General features: G+C 38.8%; 1 protein-coding gene across 1 annotated transcript in view; it reads left to right on the forward strand.

Annotated features, from left to right (window-relative positions):
* LOC148120215 (importin subunit alpha-4-like) overlaps positions 1-20,217 on the forward strand; it is a 55,174-nt gene that overhangs the window by 6,776 nt on the left and 28,181 nt on the right. Inside the window, exons 2-11 of the mRNA XM_087911855.1 lie at positions 807-896; positions 1,089-1,118; positions 1,206-1,258; positions 1,381-1,476; positions 5,591-5,676; positions 7,571-7,657; positions 8,007-8,176; positions 9,297-9,341; positions 16,865-16,996; positions 18,163-18,291. Coding sequence (XP_087767981.1) covers positions 807-896; positions 1,089-1,118; positions 1,206-1,258; positions 1,381-1,476; positions 5,591-5,676; positions 7,571-7,657; positions 8,007-8,176; positions 9,297-9,341; positions 16,865-16,996; positions 18,163-18,291 — 918 coding nt within the window. The remainder of the gene's footprint in view (positions 1-806; positions 897-1,088; positions 1,119-1,205; positions 1,259-1,380; positions 1,477-5,590; positions 5,677-7,570; positions 7,658-8,006; positions 8,177-9,296; positions 9,342-16,864; positions 16,997-18,162; positions 18,292-20,217) is intronic.

Genomic DNA, 20,217 nt, shown 5'->3' on the forward strand with positions numbered 1-20,217 from the left:
ATGATGTTATAAAAGTGGGAATGAAAGAATGACCATATAGACGTCCTTGTGTTTGCATGTGCTGACTTGTACATAGAACAAAAGTTAAGCTTTATGCACATGTGTATGTCGTTTTCATTTTCTATTCTGAATGTTGCCATATTAAGAATATTTAAATAACTTTTCTGTTGGAATCAAATACATCCACAAATATTGGGTACCAGAAATTTATTCAAATTTTAAGTTGAAAAATTTATTGCTGTTAAGTAATATTTGAAATGGCATAGTTAACTAACATTCAGAACAATTTGGGTGTCATGAAATGTAGGGTAGGAGGAACTTTTGTTTGTAAAATTCAGGTAGCAAGGGTTTAATCTGGGCTGGCAAGATGGTCAGTCAGTCAAAGTACCTGCAACACAGGCCTGACCATCTTCATTCAATTCCTGGTATCCATAAGAGCAGAAGAGAAAACTGAATCCCAGAAGTATTTCTCTGACCTCTTCCATACATAGCACTGTGCCTAATTCATATGACATTTAACAAATTCCTATTTTTTATACCCCCAACTTGCAACTAGGCATTAGTACTTATCCTAAGATTTTCTTAATAAATTGCTTCAGACAGCTGTTAGCAGTAGGTATATGAAAACTGATGCATAGTTCTGTACCTCAAGTACCCTTAGAGTGGTCAGAGCACTTGGTGCTTAAAGAGCTGAGATGACACAGAAGAAGTGGAATTAAACAAGTTCATTGTTAATTCGTCACCAAATACAATTTTATTAACAACAGCCTTCATGAACTCTTAAACATTTATCGATTACCTTTCAGAACAAAAGAGATGAACACTTACTGAAAAAGAGAAATGTTCCCCAGGAAGAAAGCTTAGAAGACTCAGATGTCGATGCTGATTTTAAAGCAGTAAGTCTTACCCTTGTTTTTATAATGTGCCTGTAAATACTTTCGTCATGACCAGGGGAGGTTATTTTAAATTTAACAAAAATCAGATAGTGATAATTACAAGGCATAGTAATTCATAACCAGATAGACTACTAAATAGTTTTGTTAGCTTTGTTAATATTCTCTGCTGAACTAGCTTTCTTTCTTTTTAAGCAAAACGTAACACTAGAAGCTATATTGCAGGTGAGTTATTAATTTAATACTATCATCCTGAAATGGTTTAAGTAAGTTTTTAAAATAAATGTCTGAAATATACACTTGTTGTTGCAGAATGCTACAAGTGATAACCCTGTAGTCCAGTTGAGTGCTGTCCAGGCAGCAAGGTAAGAGCTGATCCGTACCTTCTGGTGTTGGAGCTGACTGTGCAGAAGTGGGGTAGTGGAGTATATTTATGTTCATAGTTTGAGAGCTACAACAAATATTAATCTTATATTTCTTTTTATAGGAAACTATTATCCAGTGACAGAAATCCACCAATTGATGACCTAATAAAATCTGGGATTTTACCAATTCTAGTCAAATGTCTAGAAAGGGATGATAAGTAAGTCTGGATTTGTCTGCTCACTTTTTCCAGTTAACTTATATTTAAAATTGGTATTTTACTAAATGCTTTGGTGGTGGTTCCCTCTCACTGAGCTTGGGTTTATTTTGTTTTGAGGTACTGTAGAAAAACTCAGGCCTTGAGCAGGTGCTCTGCCACTGAGCTGTATTCCTAACCCTATATTCTTTAAATTGTCATACATTTCCTTGTAATTTTCTTGCTCTCTGATGGTATTTAAACATCACAAATAGTATTTGAGTCACCATTTGCTTATGAGTCTATATATAGATTAGCCTCATGACCAGTCAGCGTGAATGGTGTCCAGAACCATGTGGCTCTTCCTTACCCTGGGGAATAGACCCACAGATCACTCTGGGTAGTACACTCCACCCATGGTTAGTTGTCCTGTATCATGCAAGGAACCTCTGCTTACCCAGAAGAGAAGGAAGGGCAATCCATTTGTACACAGACATTTCTCAGGGCTGTGCATTAAGCTCCTTCAGTTTGAATTAACTTGGTTTGAACCCCAGAATTCTTTAAAACAAATTCTATTTTTGCATCTAGAACATATGGCCTGAGCAAGTTATTTTGCTAAATAACCAAGAAAGTTTTACTTGATTAAATAAAAATGATATAAAAGTGCTGCCAATAAGGACCTTTTGTATTTGCGAACACCTTATGCTTCCACAGTAGCTGCAATCCTCCCTCTACCTCTAGGCCTTAACTGTGTCTGTTAATGCGTTGAAGATAACCTCAGCAAACACTAAAATGCATTGATGGTGCTATAGGGGATGAAAACAAAGCCACTTCCTTTAGATTAGCTTGGCAAAGAGTATGCCCAAATTTCTATTTCCATTATTCTTCCTGTGTCTTTCATCTATCTGTACACTGTGGTTACTGACCCACCTATAATCTGCCTGTTGTATGGGTCTGATTTGTCCTTGTTGCCTGTCTGATCTTTATGTGTCTGAATATGCCCCTGTCCTTGTGTCTGTCCCAAACAAATGACTTTTTCTCTGTATTGGTCAGCACAGAAAACATGGCATTGAGAAAGGGATGGGGAATTCAACTGACTCAGGCAAACAATAACTGCAAACACATGATCAAGCTATATCCACAAATTGTTTCCAACATTTATGGTGGATATTTGTCATATAAGGTTGCTTCTAAATCTCTTTGGTGTTTTCAGCAAGTGATACCACACACACACACAATTCTGGGTTAGGAGCATCAAGGAGTACTAAGATTAAAACCTGTGCATTAGCTTAAGTTGTAAAAGTTGCTGATTGCATGAACAATTCAACGCCTAGTAAGGCTGGTTACATTGTTCTCTTAAAGGCAAATTAAATTTAAAGACCCTGAACTCCTAGAAGGCTAGCTGGCTAAGTACACCGTCTTAAGTGATCTCAGGGGAGATTATCAGTTGAGCTGTGAGGTCTGAAAAGTCTCAGTCTCTTTGGGATTAAGAGATACTTTGATGAAGATGTGTCACTATACTTACCACCTTAAAATAAAAACTGCCGTATATTTTCCATAGCAGAGAGTAAAGCTAACTTTTATTCCAGCTGTTTAAAAGATTAAATTTCATCTTACATCTACCAGCAAGGCTCCTTTTTGTTCGTGGTTCCTGGCTCTGGTCCTTCCATTCCTGTCTGTTTGCACAGCCTTTGGCATAGGTTTGTGTGAGTGTGTCTAGGAAACAAACAAAAAATAGGACAAAATATAAACAACTTAATAATTTCAGAGCCATCTCCCAAGTCATAAATAGAAAATTGTCAGTGCTTTTAGATAATGACTTTATGGTTCTCATGGAAAGCTGTGTTACAGTGTGAAAGGCATGTTAGACGTCAGAGTCATATGGACCCTGGTCTAAATCTAGACTTGGCGTTGACCAGAATCCAACTGACTTTTGAGCCTCAGGCATCCCATCTGTAAAAATTAGGTGGCTGTGAGAAAATGTACATAATTTAAACAAAATATTCTGCATTGTTTATTTGCTTCATTCTGCTGTTTTTATATCTTTTCTCTCTCTTCTTTTCCCCATATGACCCTTTAGAAGACTTTCCTTGGCCTTGAAATTTTACTTTTTGTATCTTCCCATTTTCCATTCATGGCCCCATTTCCAGTGTTTCCTAAGGACTCCACAGGAGTTTGCTAACGCTTCCCACTTCTAGTTAGGGAAGTGTAGATTGTTGCTTCTTGTTGTAGCATCCTGTTAACGTCCCCTTCCCAGTCTGCCTTTCCTACCTTCTCATTCCGTGCTTTCTGCCAGAATTGATCTGGTCAGCTCTGATTTGCTCTTTATGACATGTAACAGATATTCTCCATCTGCACTGCTGCTAAAGCTGATCATTTGTTTTCCTTACTTCCATGTTTGTGTAGAGATTTTTCTTCTCATTCACTAGTCTTGAGCTCATTTTTTTTTATTTTATATTTTTGGCAATATGCCTTCCTATTCCACTATTCTTTCTGACAACAGAATATTCTTCTATCTTTTTTTTATGTTTTTTATTTTTATTTTTTTTCAAAGTTTATTAAATTATAAAAGTTTCCATTTCCGCCCCTCTTCCCAACACCCTCCCACTCCCCCCACTCCCTCTCCTCCTCCCTCTTCGTCCCTTAGGGCAGTCAGGGTTTCCTGCCCTGTGGGAAGTTCAAGTTCCTCCCCCCTCCCTCCAGGTCCAGGAAGGTGAGTATCCAAACAGACTGGATCCCCAAAAACCAGTATATGCAGAGGAAACAGGTCCCAGTATCATAGTCAATGGCTTTTCAGAAAGACTTCGGGCCAGCCCCATTCATCTTTGTAACTTCTTTTTAACACCTCTCCTGTAGTAGCCTTTGACCTCTTTTATCCATTTTACATGCTGTTGACTCTGACCCCCATCCTCCTACGCCCCTACTGGATTCTTACACCAGCAGGCAGTGCTCTGCCACTGGACTGTATCTCTAGCTGCTGCTTCTGTTTTTGTTTCTGTGTTGTGGTTTTGTTCATTGACCTGGGTGGGCCATTTTGAATATGCTCTGTAGCTCAGGCAGTCGGTGAACTTAACATCATTCTCTCCCTCCCCGCCTCTTGCTTGTATCTAAAATTGCACCTGTTTTTATTTTTTCCATTACCCTTTTCTTTCTTCTGTCTGTCAGTCTGTCTCTCTTTCTCCTTTTTCTTTCTTTCTTTTTTCTTTTTTGAAACAGGGTCTTCACTGTGTGCCCTGGCTCACTTAGAGCTTACTATGTGGACCAGGCTAGCTTCCAATTCACAAAGTTACACTTGTCTCCCAAATGCTGGGATTAAAGGTGTGTGTCACTATGCCTGGCTTTATTTACTCTTCTCAGTAGAATAAATTTCAAGTTGTGAACCCTAGAACATTTGAGATACACACCATATCCCACCAACATTTACGTGAGCACAGTTTTATTTTTGTGCATCCTTAACTTCAGCTTTCTAGACCCATTTCTTACTGTCCATACGTATCATCCCACCCACGATACCCTTTTTAGCACATAGCGTGTCAGTGCCTGCTGATTAAGTTAAAATTTAGGATAGTGAATTTGATTTTTTACTTTGTTAGATCTTCCGTGACTGTCTCAAATTATATACAATGCTTTAGCTGCAGAACTATGCAGGCTTTAATAGCTACAGTTAGTAATGTAACCCAAATGATAGTGTACTCGGTGAGGGTCCCAGTTGTAAGTAGTCTGGAGGGCACAGCTGGTATTGACGTGATGCGAGAACTTTGGCTAGTACAGTGATAGTGGGTTACTCTGTAAGGCAAGGAATGTTGAGGAAGAGTCATGAGACATATTGGCTAAGTACTGGTATTGATGTGATGCGAGAACTTTGGCTAGTACAGTGATAGTGGGTTACTCTGTAAGGCAAGGAATGTTGAGGAAGAGTCATGAGACATATTGGCTAAGTATTGCAACTACCGATGGACATAAAGAAGACAGGTTTGTAGTGACTGAGAAGCAGTCACATGCTTAGGTAGAGGTGGCAGCCAGTGATGAATATAACAAGTGAAATTGAAATAATCGGGTATGGTACTTGTGTAGATTTGAGGCTTATAAGTTAAGGTCGTAGTTCCATGTCTAAAAGGATTATTTTATTTTTTAACAGTCCTTCATTACAGTTTGAAGCTGCTTGGGCACTAACTAATATAGCATCAGGAACCTCTGCACAGACTCAAGCTGTTGTACAGTCTAGTAAGTCAAATCTTTCTTTTTAATGATGACAGGGGATTTTATACTAAAGACTGAATTTCATCTTAGAATTATTTTGAAGTTACAGTATAAGTTTTTATGTTACTTCAATGATTTTTTTCTTTTCCCTCAGTATTAAACTGTCATAAAATAATTGTTACTTTGGACCCAAAAAGAAAATGGACTATTATCTTTCAGGGTGGAGACTGTCCCCTAGTAAGGACTGAAAAGTCCTGTGTTAAATACTTTCTGAGTGTGCTGAGTAGCTTAAGCCTTCTCATGTTATGGCATATACTTGTTTGGGGCGGGCAGGGCAGGACAGGGCCTAGTCCCCACCTGACCGTACACTCAGGATACTCCTGCTTTAGTGTTCTGAGTGCTGGGATTACAGGTGTTACACCTGGTTTATATACACCAATTAAAAAGTTGTTTTTGAACTGTAAGACAGGTCTGTAGCACGAATACTGATATTGGGGTTCAACCCAAAAACCAGAAGAGCAAAAACAGCCGAGCCACTAAAAGTCTTACCTTTATCAAGGCTGGGTGACCACATACTAAGTCCCTCTGTCCTCTCATTTTATATTCTCTCTAGTGCTGGGATTAAGGGCACCACCTGGATTTGTTTCTGCATCGTTCTTGTGTAGCCTAGGGTGGCCTTGAACTCACAGAGATTCATCTGACTTTAAGTCTCCCAAATCCTGGGATTAAGGGTGTGTGTCACCGTTGCCTGACCTCTAGTGGCTTTAGCTTTGCCTCTGGTCATAAATAATACGCCACTACACACATCCTCACTGTGTAGCCTTGGCTAACTTGAAACTTGTTATATAGACCAGACTGGCCTTAAAGAAATCAACCTGCCCCTGCAGGAGATTTAGTGCCCTCTTCTTGCCTGCAGGGATGCATACAGGCAGAACACTGAAAAAAGAAAGTCACATAGTGAAAGAAATCAGACCTACCCCCCCCCCCAAAATGACATTTGGTGTGATTCTCAGAAATATCCAGAGTAGAGAAATGTATAAACAGAAAAGGCAGCTATTTAATGTTTGCCTGGTTCTGGGGTTCTGAATAATAGAAGAGTAAGTGGTTAGTGATTGCTAGAGATAGGAAAGCTCTTTGAAGGTTGATTGATGAACATGTAGTTCTGCAAAAGTGCTAAAAGGTAATGTATGCTTACCAGTGATACATTCTTTTAAAGTATGATTTTTTTTAATAAAAAGGCCTAGTAAATTTTAGTAGTATACAGATAAAGCCTAAATATCCTGGAGCTAGCACAAGAGTAGAAAGTTTAAGAAATGGTGAACTCATCTTGAGGTTGGTTATGGTGATAATGTGTAGGGTTTAATGGAATAAGAAATTAAGAGGCTAGAGAGGTGTTAAGATCACTGCCTGCTTTCCCAGGGAATCCAGGTTCCTTTCCCAGCACACACATACATAGTAGCTCACAGCAATCTCTAACTAGTTCTAGGGCATCAGACACCCTCTTCTGGCTTCCACAGACACTTGTGGTGCACAGATATACATGTACGCCAAACACCCACACACATAAACATAAAGATAGAAGAAGAAATATGGTTATTTTACATTACTTGGTAAATCTGGTTAGTTGGTTCTCGGGAATTTTATTGAAAATAAGTATGATGATTTCAGGATACATGTTTGGGATGGGAACTTAAAAAATTAAATATAGGGAAGATTTTGTGCTTTTTTTTTTAAGTTGATGGCATAGTACTTTGCTTTGGGCTCTGGTACTTTATTGTTCAAGTATTACCAGGTTAAAAGTAGTGAAATTAGTTATTTTTATGTATCCTTCCCCTGTTTGTGCAGTGAACTGTAGTTGGACAACTATAGTGTGTCTGACTTGTGACTATTTTATTAACTGAGTTTTTATTACACACAGATGCAGTGCCCCTTTTCCTGCGACTCCTCCATTCCCCGCATCAGAATGTCTGTGAACAAGCGGTGTGGGCTTTGGGAAACATTATAGGTAAGCTGAATTTGGATTTGAAAAGGCTTTAGTTGAGAATCTTAAATTAACTTTTTTTCCTACATTGGCATAGCCATTACACACTATGTTTCCTCTGAATTTCATATGAGTTGACTGTATTCATAAACATTTGTAAGGTGGTTCCTAAGTGTAAAAGGAATATATAATTTGTGTTGGTAGTGGTTAAATTTGTGTTCCCCAAATCAAAATCATGGAAAACAGCATTTGATGTCTGACTAATGGTGAGGAAACATAGAGCATCAGTGTCCCAACATGAACCATTGCACACATTTCAGACTTTCCCATCCTGATTGTAATTTTTTTTTAAATACAATTTTCATTTCTGTAGGTGATGGTCCTCAATGTAGAGATTATGTCATATCACTGGGAGTTGTCAAACCTCTTCTGTCCTTCATCAACCCCTCCATTCCCATCACCTTCCTTTGGAACGTCACATGGGTCATTGTCAATCTCTGCAGGAATAAGGACCCCCCACCGCCTATGGAGACAGTTCAGGAGGTAAATGCAGAATTGTAAAGGCGAGATGGTTTATCTCCCTGATTATGCTTTAGGTATTCATGCACAGGGAATATAATGAGCATATACTGATTTTATTGAAGATTCTTCTGTTTTTAAGTATAACATAGCATATGTCAGAGTTGAGTGCTATAGTAGCAAGAAGAATGCCAGTCCATATAATGTATTTTTTTTCATGACTGTTTCCATGAAGAGAAAACATAAATCCAAATAAATGGGGAGGGGAGAAGCTCTGTTTTGCTGTACTACTTTATGGATTTAATGCTAAGAAATATGCAAATAATTTGAGTTAATTTGTATTCAGTCCATTGATTTCTGAAAAAAATTGATGTTCTTAGAAATGTGCTCTACTTTAAATTTTAAAAATCCTTTAAAACCTTTATTGACTCAACTGTATAGAGAGTCATTGACTCTGTCTCTTTATAATCTGTGTCTTTATCTAGTGTCTGTTCTTAGTGTGAGTGCCTAGCAGCCATTACTCAGTTGCTCTAGGTTTGTAGAAGATCTGTTAGACCCAGGAGTCAGCAAACAAGCCCTATACCTTGCATTGGTTGTAATTGTATGTTTTTGTTTTTGTTTCTCGAGACAGGGTTTCTCTGTGTAACAGTCCTAGCTGTCGTAGACCAGACTGGTCTCAAAATCACCGAGATCCATACCTGCCCCTGCCTCCTAGGTGCTGGGATTAAAGCTGTGCGCCTCCACTGCCCAGCTGGTTGTAATTTTCCTGACTAAAGTTAGTGTTTTACTCAAACATCTTATTGAATAAAAATTTAGACGATGGTAACTGTGAAAGGAAATTTCTTGTGACTATCAGTGTATGCCTGTGTGCTAACATCTCCATTCTTCTCACCTGACATTTTATGTCATAAATAAGATTTCTGAAAATAATTGACTTTCTTTTAGGAGTATTAATCTTTATTAGATGTATTTGGATCTTTTATTTAAACATTTGAAATACATTTTTGATTTTCAAATTGAATTTATTAAATTAGATATTCAAACAAATTTCACACTTTAAGTAGTTACTGTTTTTTTGTGTCATTATTTGTTTTTGTAAAGACATTTTCATCAACTAGCATGACTGTTTATCTTCTTTCCTCAGATTTTGCCAGCTTTATGTGTTCTCATATATCACACGGACATAAATGTGAGTAAAGTGGTGTCACTGTGGGGTTTTTCTCTTGATGCTGCCAGAGGGTTTTCTAAAGCAGTGCTAAAGAATAGTGGGGCGGAGGGTGGAGGATGAGAGTAAGTTTAAGTCAGATTTCTGTAATTTTTGTTTTTAATCTTCCAGCAAATATGCTGATTTGTTGGTCCCTGAAGTGATTAAGAACAGCAATCTCTTTCTGTGGTTTCACTTTCCAAAGTTTCAGTCACCTGTAGTCAGTTGCAATCTTAAAATATTAAATGAACAACTTTAGAATAATTTATTAATATATTTAAAATAATTTTGTAGTATATGCCTATCATTGCTCTATTTTATTATTAGTTTTTGTCAATTTATTAATCTGCCTAATTTGTGGATTAAACCAATATCTATGTATAAGAAAATACATCTATGTATGTATGTATATATATCTGTGTTGTGCTGTAGCACAGTGGGCATCCATGGTGGATATTATAACTTGTCCCCACGGGGGCCTGCTGTGGTCAATTTTAAAGTACAGTTATGTTGTTGGATGCTGCTAGTTCATTTCCCGACTGCCCTGACTCAAAATAATCACACAGAAAGTATATTATTTGCAATACTGTTTGCCAATAGCTTACGCATATTTCTGGCTAACTCTTATATCTTAAAATAACTCATTCCTCTTATTTTGTATTTTACCACAAGGCTTGTGGCCTCCTAGCAAGGTTCCATTTGGCGATTCTTTCTCCTCTGCCTGTTACATAGCTTCTCACTGACTCCTCCTATTCTCTCTCTATATCTCTTTCAACCTTGCTATGTTCTGCTAAGTCATTAGCTGAAAGCAGATCTTTATTAATCAGTAAAAGCAGCACATATACAGAAGGATTTCCCACACCACAACTATCTACAAAATGGTAAAATTTTATGAAACACTATGGTCATACAATAAATAATTGCCATGACAGAATTAAAGCTAGGTCCATGATCTATACCATGATCTCACAAACACACAACATGGTGTAAAAAGAAATAAGAAAATATAATAGAGAAGTAACCAGAGTGCTGACTATGGAAGTACTATTGGCAACTTAAAGGTAACACACACCAAGGAAGTAACATATGCAGTGAACAATGTAAGAGCCAGGTGTGGTAGTTTGCACCTAGAATCCTACTGCTTGGGAAGGAGAGAAGGAGCAGGAGTTCAAGGCCAGCCTGAGTTACATGAGCTCTTATCCCAAAAGAAAACAAAACCCGCAACAATGTCAGAGCTAAGAATTGGAAAATATGAAAGTGTGGGAGACTTTAAATATGCTTAGATTGAAAGTTTGCTGCATTTGATATGTGTGATGAGTGAAAAGAAATGAGGAATACCAGGTTTCTTACTTACATTTTAGGATGCATATGGCAACACACAACTATCAGCAGGAAGAGGTCCACGGCACCAGGATGTGTGAGATGATAACTAATGAGAATGAATGAGGTCAGATGGGATTATGGAAACAGTTAGATGGGCTTATACCATTAGTAGTCTGTATGAGGCATCAGAAATCAAGCTGCACCTACTGTGGAAGATCGCAGGACAATCCAGAGGGCCAGTTTGTGTGTTTGCTGTTTATCTGTTTTGTCGCTGGAAGTTAATTTGCGATTGTAATGCTAGAGTATCTGGCTTTCTCACCTGTTGAATGTGTTCATGGACAACGCAGTGTCACATAACATCTCACACCAGCCTAGCCTCTTTTACTAGTAATGTAAAGGAAAGTTAACAATTTCAGGAGGTCATTTATGTGCCAAGACTTGGTATTTAGTGACAGGTGACTTGGAGGCCCCAAAGAGCACTTCACGCTTGATGGCTGAGTGGAATGACTCATGACTCAGAAAGTGTTGACACTCATGCTTGTCATTACCCATCAAAAGGATACAGGCTAAAAATCACCAGGATACAAAGTTCAATATAGACTACAAATTTAGAGCCCCTGTTGCTGTTTCTTTGTTGGTTTGATCTCCTGGTTACTGAACGTAGTGTGTTAAAATTTCCTAATTGCTAGGTATTTGTGGCAGATGCCTGTAATCCCAACACTGGGAGCTAAAGGGAGGAGGATAAGGAATTTAAGGCCAGCCTTAGAGACCCTGTCTAAAAAACAGTAACAGAGGCAGGGCAGTGATGCCTCACACATTTAATCCCAGCACTTGGGAGGCAGAGACAGACAGATCTCTGAGTTCAAGACCAGCCTGGTCTACAGAGAGAGTTCCAGGACAACCACGGTGGTTACACAGAAAGCCCTATCTCAACAAACCAAAAAAGAAAAACAGTAACAGAACAAAATTCTCCTGCTTTTTGAGATATTCTTTTTGTATATTATCCATTTTATAATGGCAGTTGCAGTATTATTTGGTGAATAGACATTTGTATCTTCATTAATTTCATGTCATAAAGTATCTTTTGCATTAATTCTTAGCTAAATTCTACTGTTCTCTTACCAGAATTGCAACCTCTACTTTCTTTTTCTTGTTTATTTGGTATAGTTATGCCCTTAGTTTTATTTTTAGTCTCTATTACTTTACTTTAGATATGTCTCGTATAGATTGTAGAGTTAGTTTTTATTTTAGAAGCTAATTGAGGGCTTCACTCAGGATGTTGTTGCATAGTTGTAAAGTGCTTGCCTAGTACATACAAAGCCCTGTGTGCAACCGCTAACACAACAAAGAGTTTAATTTTAATTCTATAATCATCTTATATTTAATATGCTTATAATTATATGCTTTATTCTAGTAACTATCTGTATATTTACTTCTTTTTAAATACCTTTTATTTATTCCATTTGCCTGTGCAATGATCAATGAACTTATTCTTTTGCTTCATCTCTCTGATTTTGCATATATAGACTTTAAGTTGTTTGCACAGTTGGGGGCATTTTCCTCCATTATTCACATTTTTCTTCAGCTCTACCTTTTTTTAAAAAAATAAATAGCTTAAATATTTTATTTGTCTGCAGCTAAGGTTGTTAACCCTTATAACGAAAATGTACGAAATGTTATAGTTTTTGGTTAGAATTTAAATCAGACATTCATTAATAAGGAATCTTCAAATGTAAATACCCCAGAAATGTCTGTAAGCCATCTGGTCTCAATAACTGTCTCTGAATATCACTTTACTTTGGAAGGTTTTGGCAAACAGTTGAATGAAAGCTCAAGAGTTTTCCAAAATTAGGCGTAATTAATAAAACTATTTTATATTCAAAACTAAAACAGTTTTAATAAAACTTTCCTTTCCAAAACAACAGTAAAGGAAACAAGGCATTTTGTAAAGTGTGGTCCTGAACAAGTCACAGTAAAAATAAATGTATACTGAACTCCTACCTCCTCAACACAGAGGCTGCTCGCAGTCTTGGGACCAAGGCTGTTTTCAGCTCTTTCCTGGGACTCTTGATGACTCAGATGTCAGCTTTGTTGTTATACTGCAAGCTCCTTGGCTTTGCCCCTTTCAGGTTTTTGGGTTTTTTTTTTCTGTTATTATTGTTTACTTAATGTCTTAGATTCTGTAGCTGTGAAGAGACACCACGACCACAGCAACTCTTTCAATGGAAAACAATTAATTGAGGCTTGCTTACAGTTTTGAGGTTTAGTCCATTGTCAGCATGGTGGGGAACATGGTGGCATGCAGGTAAAATGGTGCTAAAGAAGTAGCTGAGAGTGTAGCATCTGAATCCTCAGATGGCAGGATGAGAGAGACACTGGCTGGGCCTGACTTGGGCTTTTGAAACCCCAAAGCCATACCTACTAATTCTTCAAAAGTATTGCCATTCCCTGATAACTAATCATTCAGATAGATTAGCTTATGGGGGGGCATTCTTATTCAAGCCATCACAGTCCACTCTCTGGCCCCATAAGCTTGTAGGCGTATCATAATGTGAAAATGCATTCAATTCAGCTTCAAAAGTTTTTAAAAGTCTCAACACTGTTTAAAAGTTTAAAGTTCAGCTATGCGTAGTGGCAGATGCTTTTAACCCAAGCACTCAGGAGGCAAAGGCAGGTGGATGTCTGAGTTCAAAGCTAGCCTGGTCTACAAAGCTAGTTCCAGGACAGCCAGGGCAACACAGAAATCCTATCTCAAAAAAGAAAGAGAGAGAGAGAGAGAGAGAGAGAGAGAGAGAGAGAGAGAGAGAGAGAGAGAGCGCTCCTGTACTTAACAACACAGAGGAAAAGGGATTACAATGAGGAAATGCCATACAACACAAGAATGAAAACCATCAGAACAAACTCCAAATTCTGCATTTCCATGCCTGATGTGCTCTTCAGAACTCCAACTCTTTCCAGCTTTGTTGACTACAACACTTCTCTCTCTTGGGCTGGTTCCACACCCAGTCTTCAGCTTTCCTCAGCAGCTATCCCATGGCTCTGACATTTCTAACATCTTGGGGTCTCCAAGGCAATCCCTACTTCACCTTCACAGCTTCACACAGTGAGTGGCTTTCATGAAGGAACACCACTGCCACACACTTGGCTTCAGCAGATTTCCTTAGTCAAGGAGGGAGATTCCACAACCCATATTTTGTATCCTTGATACTAAGGCCAGAAGCACGTGGTCACAGCTGCCAAGTTCTGCTCCTTAGTGGGGCTGGAGCTTGGGCCTCTTGTCTAGCTTTCTGTTTTCAGTGGTTTCCTTAAGGTTTTCTTTAATTCCCTCGTCACAAGTTAGAAGCTTAGCTGGATGGGGTCTTGCCCGGAGGTCACCATTCCCTTTATTCTATTTAGCATTGAACTCTAAACTTTCTGTCTCCTTGAACACCGGACTTAGTTCCATTTCTTGGTGCCTTTTTCTCTTCAAACTGTACATTTTTTATTTCTCCTTGTTCAGCTTGTTTGTTCAACATCTACGTAAGATTGAACACTAATAACAACACAGCACAGTCAATACTAGGCTATCTTGAAATCGCCTCTGCTAAAGAAGGCAAGGGCACAGGAAACCTTCATCCGACGTTGGATGGCGATACAGATGGAGACCCATATTGGAACACCGAACTGAGCACTCCACAGTCCAAATGAGGAACAGAAGGATGAAGAAAATAAAAAAAAGTAATCAGGACTGCGAGGGATGCGAGCACCCACTGATACAAGGGGACTGATATAATGAGAGTTCACCAAGGCCTGTTGGACTGGGACTGAACGAGGACGTGATCCAACCAGATTCTCTGAATGTGGCTGGCCCGGAGCCTTTTTGAAAAGCCATTGACAATGACACTGGGACTTGCTTCCTCTGCATATACTGGATTTTGGCGCTCCAGTCTGTTTGGTCTCTCATCTTCCCCGGACCTGGAGGGAGGGGGGAGGAACTTGAACTTCCCACAGGGCAGGAAACCCTGACTGCTCTAGGGGATGGAGAGGGAGGAGGAGAGGGAGTGGGGGGAGTGGGAGGGTGTTGGGAGGAGGGGCTGAAATGGAAACTTTTATAATTTAATAAAAAAAAAAGAATAAAAAAAATCTCAAAAAAAAAAAAGAAGAAGAAATCGCCTCTGCTACTGCCATTAATCAAAAAGTCTTCCGTTTACTGTCAGGCAGATTGGGGGTGGAGTGGGCAAGGGTAGAAAACAGCCATATTCTTTACCAAAATACTGCAAGAATGGTCTCAAGGCCACTTACTGGCATTCTTCTCTTCTGAAACCTCTTGCGCCAGACTGCCGTCATCTGCATTGCTCTCAGCACCATTATTTTCCCTGCTCTTACTAGTTTGGCCCACTTAAAGCTTTCACCTGCTTTCCTAATCCAGAGTCCACATTCTACCAACAAACTGCATGGCCAGGCCTGTCACAGCGACACCCCAGTTTTGGTGCAGTTCTGTGTTAATTGCTGAGGACAGACATCTCCAGCACAGCAACTCTTGCAAAAGAGAGCATTTAATCGGGGCTTGCTTACAGTTTTGAAGTTTAGTCCATTGTCACCATGGTAGGGAGCATGGTAGCATGCAGGCATGGTGCTGGCGCAGTGGCTGAGAACTTGCATTCTGATCCACATACATGAGACAGAAGAGAAAAGACGCTAGGCCTGGCTTGGGCTTTAGAAATTTTAGAGCCCACCTCCAGTGACACACTTTTTCCAGTATGGCACACCTACTCCAACAAAGCCATACTTCCTAGTTCTTCTAAAACAGTTCCACTCCCTAATGACGAAATAGTCAAATATATGAGCCTATGGGAGTCATTATATTCAAACCATACTTACATTATATGGTTTCTTTTGGTGGTGGTCTTGAGGTCCTTCTAAGTTTTTCCCTCTGACAGTTTCTGTTTCAAACGTGCATAATCACACCTCTTCCATCTCTTCTCATTCTTTATTCTTTTCATCTCACACAGGCTTGGAATGAGTCCAGATCCAAATTAGTATTTGTTTTCTTCTTATAGGTAATTTGGAACTGTGTTCTCATGATTCTTAGTAATGCTAAAGGTATAAGTTATGTGGAGTTTTATCTGCTCCTCTGACTTGTATGCATGCCTTGTTAAAGGATATGTGTATTCAGGTAGCTGCTTCTGAAAACTTCAGGCAAAAGATGTCTTTAATTTGGACACTTAGTAGAAAGGCCTCTGGATTTCAAATGGGTTAAGAGTGGTGCTTTTGCTGCTGTGAGGACACCAAGGAGAACCACACACTACCTCTGTGTTCTGAATCAGTTTACCAGATCCTGGAGGCTGGTACCCTGTTTGGTCTTGTTCTTGTAGGTGAAAGCTTCAGATAGATGAGGATGTGGCTTAATTTGGGTTTTGGGTCTCATGCAGCCTGCTCACTCTCACTGTGTAGCTGAGGGTGGCTTTTCCTCCTGCTCCTTTGGTTACATTTCCCACGTATTGTGATCACACATGTGTGCCATTACACTCAGCACTACATGATTGTGCTTCATGCTTTTCATTTGAGGGCCTTTGTCAAGGTTCAAGTGCTGAATCATTCCTTACCCTGTTCATTTTACTGGCTGGAAAAATTGTATTGGCAGATCATACTCAAAACTAGTAAAAATGAATATATAATTCTTTTGGGATCTTCTAAATTTGAAGCAGCATAGTGTTTTGGCTTCAGGTGTATAAGATAAATCACAGTTACTTCTGTGCCTAATTTTTGGGCTCAGGAAAAATTTTATGCTTGTTTAACAGTATTTATTTTATGTTTGTTATTATGTTTATGTATGAATGCTGCACCTGTGAGGAGATCAGAGGATGACTTTCTCTAGTTGGTTCTCTTCTTCCACCTTTATGTTGGTTTTGGGGATCCAACTCAGGTTTCCAGGCTAACTTGCAAACTTTTTGCTTGCTAAGCTATCTTGCCAACACATTATTTCTATTTTTATCTATCTGGTACATAAAGTCAGAAATTGGAAACAAACATGCTAAACTTCCGTCTCATGTTTATGAAAGGTGATCGCAGGTAAGCCCTGAGAGAAAGATTGAACTTACATCAGTCAAGTACACAATACCTTTCCCATCTAGTTAAAACAGAAAACTCCTTACTTTTCTGTTACAGCTCCTGGAATAGCTTTTTTCTGTTTGTCCTCCTTATAGATTCTTGTAGACACTGTTTGGGCTCTGTCGTACTTGACAGATGGAGGAAATGAGCAGATCCAGATGGTTATTGACTCAGGGGTTGTACCATTCCTCGTGCCCCTTCTGAGCCACCAGGAAGTGAAAGTTCAAGTAAGTATTTTCTTTCTTTTTTCTCATAAAATTCTTTTTATGACCAATCTTTCTATAGCCAACTTTAAGTTAAGTCCAACAACATGCACCTCAGGATGCCCTAGTTTATCTCCTGAACCCAGATTTGTTCATTTGAAATAATTTTTCAGCTTTTCAGTTATATAAGCCATTAAACAGAGACCTGCATACATTCCATTATGATTTCAAATAGAAAGACGTGAAATTGTTGGTCTCCACAAATAACTTTCTTCTACTATCCTGTTAGGAGACAGCATGGTGCTTGTCTGATGCCCCCATTCTCCTTCACCCCCGTGGGTGAATTTCTGGGTTCTCGTCTCCTGGTGGATGCTTAGGCTCTTCCCTCACCCCCTTCTGTCACGGCTCCTTTTCCTTCTCACTTAAGCTTTCTTTCTGCCTCTCTTAGCTCTCCGTCCCTGGGATGGTTTCCAGAGCCTTCCACCTGCGAACCCCCTGACTCTGCTCTGATTAGGGTTGGCATTTAGTTCTCCCTGTCCTGCTTCTCTACCAAAGTGTTTTTCTCCCTACAAATGTGTGCTGACCCAGGGTAACACTGAGTATATTAAATACAGGACATCATTAAATGAGAAACACAAATGTGTGCTCACTCGGAACCATATTAAAATCTGTGGTGCTGCTTTGGTCATAAATAAGAATACCTGTTTTTAAAGAGAGGATTTGATCATTTTTAGTTTCCACTGTTTTAAAAACTTTTTTTTTTTAGATGCTTTATATTTGTGTGGTTTTGGGGGCAGAACATGTTTTTCGTTTTCTTTTGTTATTTTCAAGACAAGGTTTCCTCTGTTTAGCCCAGGCTGTCCTAGAACTTGCTCTGTAGACCAGACTTGGTCTCGAATTCACAGATTCTCTTGCCTCTGTCTCCCAAGTGCCTGGATTAAAAGTGTGTGCCATAACTGCTAGGCCTAAAAACCTTTTTTCTAAAAAATTTTCACATAATTTTTCTGTGGGATTCAATAATTTTCCATAGGACATGGTTGTTTAAAAGTCCTTGCTAGTTTGGTTCTGGCTTTGCTGTAGGGATGAAATAAATGTTCATCATTTGCTCCTCACACTCCTCAGAGTTATGAAAACTACAGAGATGACAATTTCATTATAAACATACTTAAAACATTTTCTCCCCACTCCAGACTGCATCACTCAGAGCAGTTGGAAACATAGTGACCGGCACTGACGAGCAGACCCAGGTGGTTCTTAACTGCGATGTCCTGTCCCACTTCCCAAACCTCTTATCACACCCGAAAGAGAAAATAAATAAGGTAAAGGCACACACTGCCCCTTCTTTTGTCTGTGGCTGTTTCCTTGTTGCAATTACAATGTGTTTTCTCACTCGGGATCATGGCACTCAGGATGAGGATGGCTGTAAGTGAATCTTTTATAATTGCTTTAGTTTCTGTTTCCTTTCGTCCTACTATCATCACAGTAAAATATTTCAGACTGTTTATGTGTTTATAGATTGAGCAGTATCATTAAATTAGTAGCCAGTATGCAAAAACATATAAACTCTCATTAAAATAACTGGTATTCTTAAAAAACAGATAATTTACTCCCTTACAAATTAGAATAGACCTTAGGGTGTCATGCCTTCTTTCAAAGATCATAAAAATTTACTTTTAAAAGTTTCAAGTTTATTTACAAATTTATTATTAGTTGTATAGTAGATAATTATTTAAGAGTTTTATGGCTTATTTCACATACCATTTTTTTTATTTTGTTGAACTATACATTTTTCTCTGCTCCCCTCCCTGTCTCTCCCCTCCCCTTCAGCCCTCTTCCATAGTCCCCATGCTCCCAATTTGTTCAGGAGATCTTGTCTTTTTATACTTCCCTTATAGATAAGATCCATGTATGTCTGTCTTAGGGTCCTCATTGTTCTCTAGGTTCTCTGAGGTTATGATTTATAGGCTGGTTTTCTTTGCTTTATGTCTAAAAGCCACTTGTGAGTGAGTACATATGATAATTGTTTTTCTGGGTGGTAACCTCACTCAATGATGTTTTCTAGCTCCATCCATTTGCCTGGAAATTTCAAGATGTCGTTATTTTTTTCTGCTGTGTAGTACTCCATTGTGTAAATGCACCACATTTTCCTTATCCATTCTTTGGTCAAGGGGCTTTTCAGGTGTTTCCAGGTTTTGATTATGACAAACAAAGCTGCTATGAACATAGTTGAACACATGTCCTTATGGTACAATTGAGCATCCTTTGGGTATATACCCCAAAGTGGTATTATTGGGTCTTGAGGAAGGTTGTTTCCTAATTTTCTGAGAAATCATCATAATGATATCCAAAGGTACTGTAACAATTTGCACTCCCACCAGCAATGCAGGAGTGTTCCCTTTATCCCACATCCTCTTCAGCATAAGTTGTCACCAGTGTTTTTGATCTTGGCCATTTTTATAGGTGTAAGATGGAATCTCAGAGTTGTTTTGATTTGCATTTCTCTGATGACTAAGGATGTTGAGAATTTCCTTAAGTGTGTTTCAGCCATTTTAGATTCCTCTGTTGAGTGTTCTCTATTTAGGTCTGTATCCCATTTTTTTTTTAATTGGATTATTTGCTCTTTTGGTGACCAGTTTCTTGAGTTCTTTGTATATTTTGGAGATCAGTCCTCTGTCTGATGTGGGGTTAGTGAAGTGGGCTGTCATTTTGTCTTGTTGACCATGTCCTTTGCTTTACAGAAGCTTCTCAGTTTCAGGAGGTTCCAGTTATTGTTTCTCTCGGTGTCTGTGCTGCTGGGGTTATATTTAGAAAGTGGTCTCCTGTGCCTGTGCATTCAAGTGTGTTTTCCTCTTTCTCTTCTATGAGGTTCAGTGTGGTTGGCTTTATGTGGAGGTCTTTAATCTATTTGGAATTGAGCTTTGTGAATGTTGATAGATCTATTCTCATTCTTCTACATGGTGATATCCAGTTATGCCAGCACCATTTGTTAAATATGCTTTTTTTCATTTAACATTTTTTTCTTCTTTGTCAAAAATCAGGTGTTTGTAGATGTGTGAATTGATATCTGTGTCTTTCATTCGGTTCCATTGGCTCTCCTGTCTGTTTTTATGCCAATACCAGGCTGCAGATCTATAGTAGAGTTTGAAGTCAGGGATTGTGATGCCTCCAGAAGATTTTTTATTGTACAGGATTGTTTTGGGTATCCTATACCATGTTCTCAAAGTTCATTTAATACAATGTATTAT

This window comes from Myodes glareolus, chromosome 12 (genome assembly GCF_982192425.1).
Source record: "Myodes glareolus chromosome 12, mMyoGla1.1, whole genome shotgun sequence".
NCBI lineage: Eukaryota > Metazoa > Chordata > Mammalia > Rodentia > Cricetidae > Myodes > Myodes glareolus.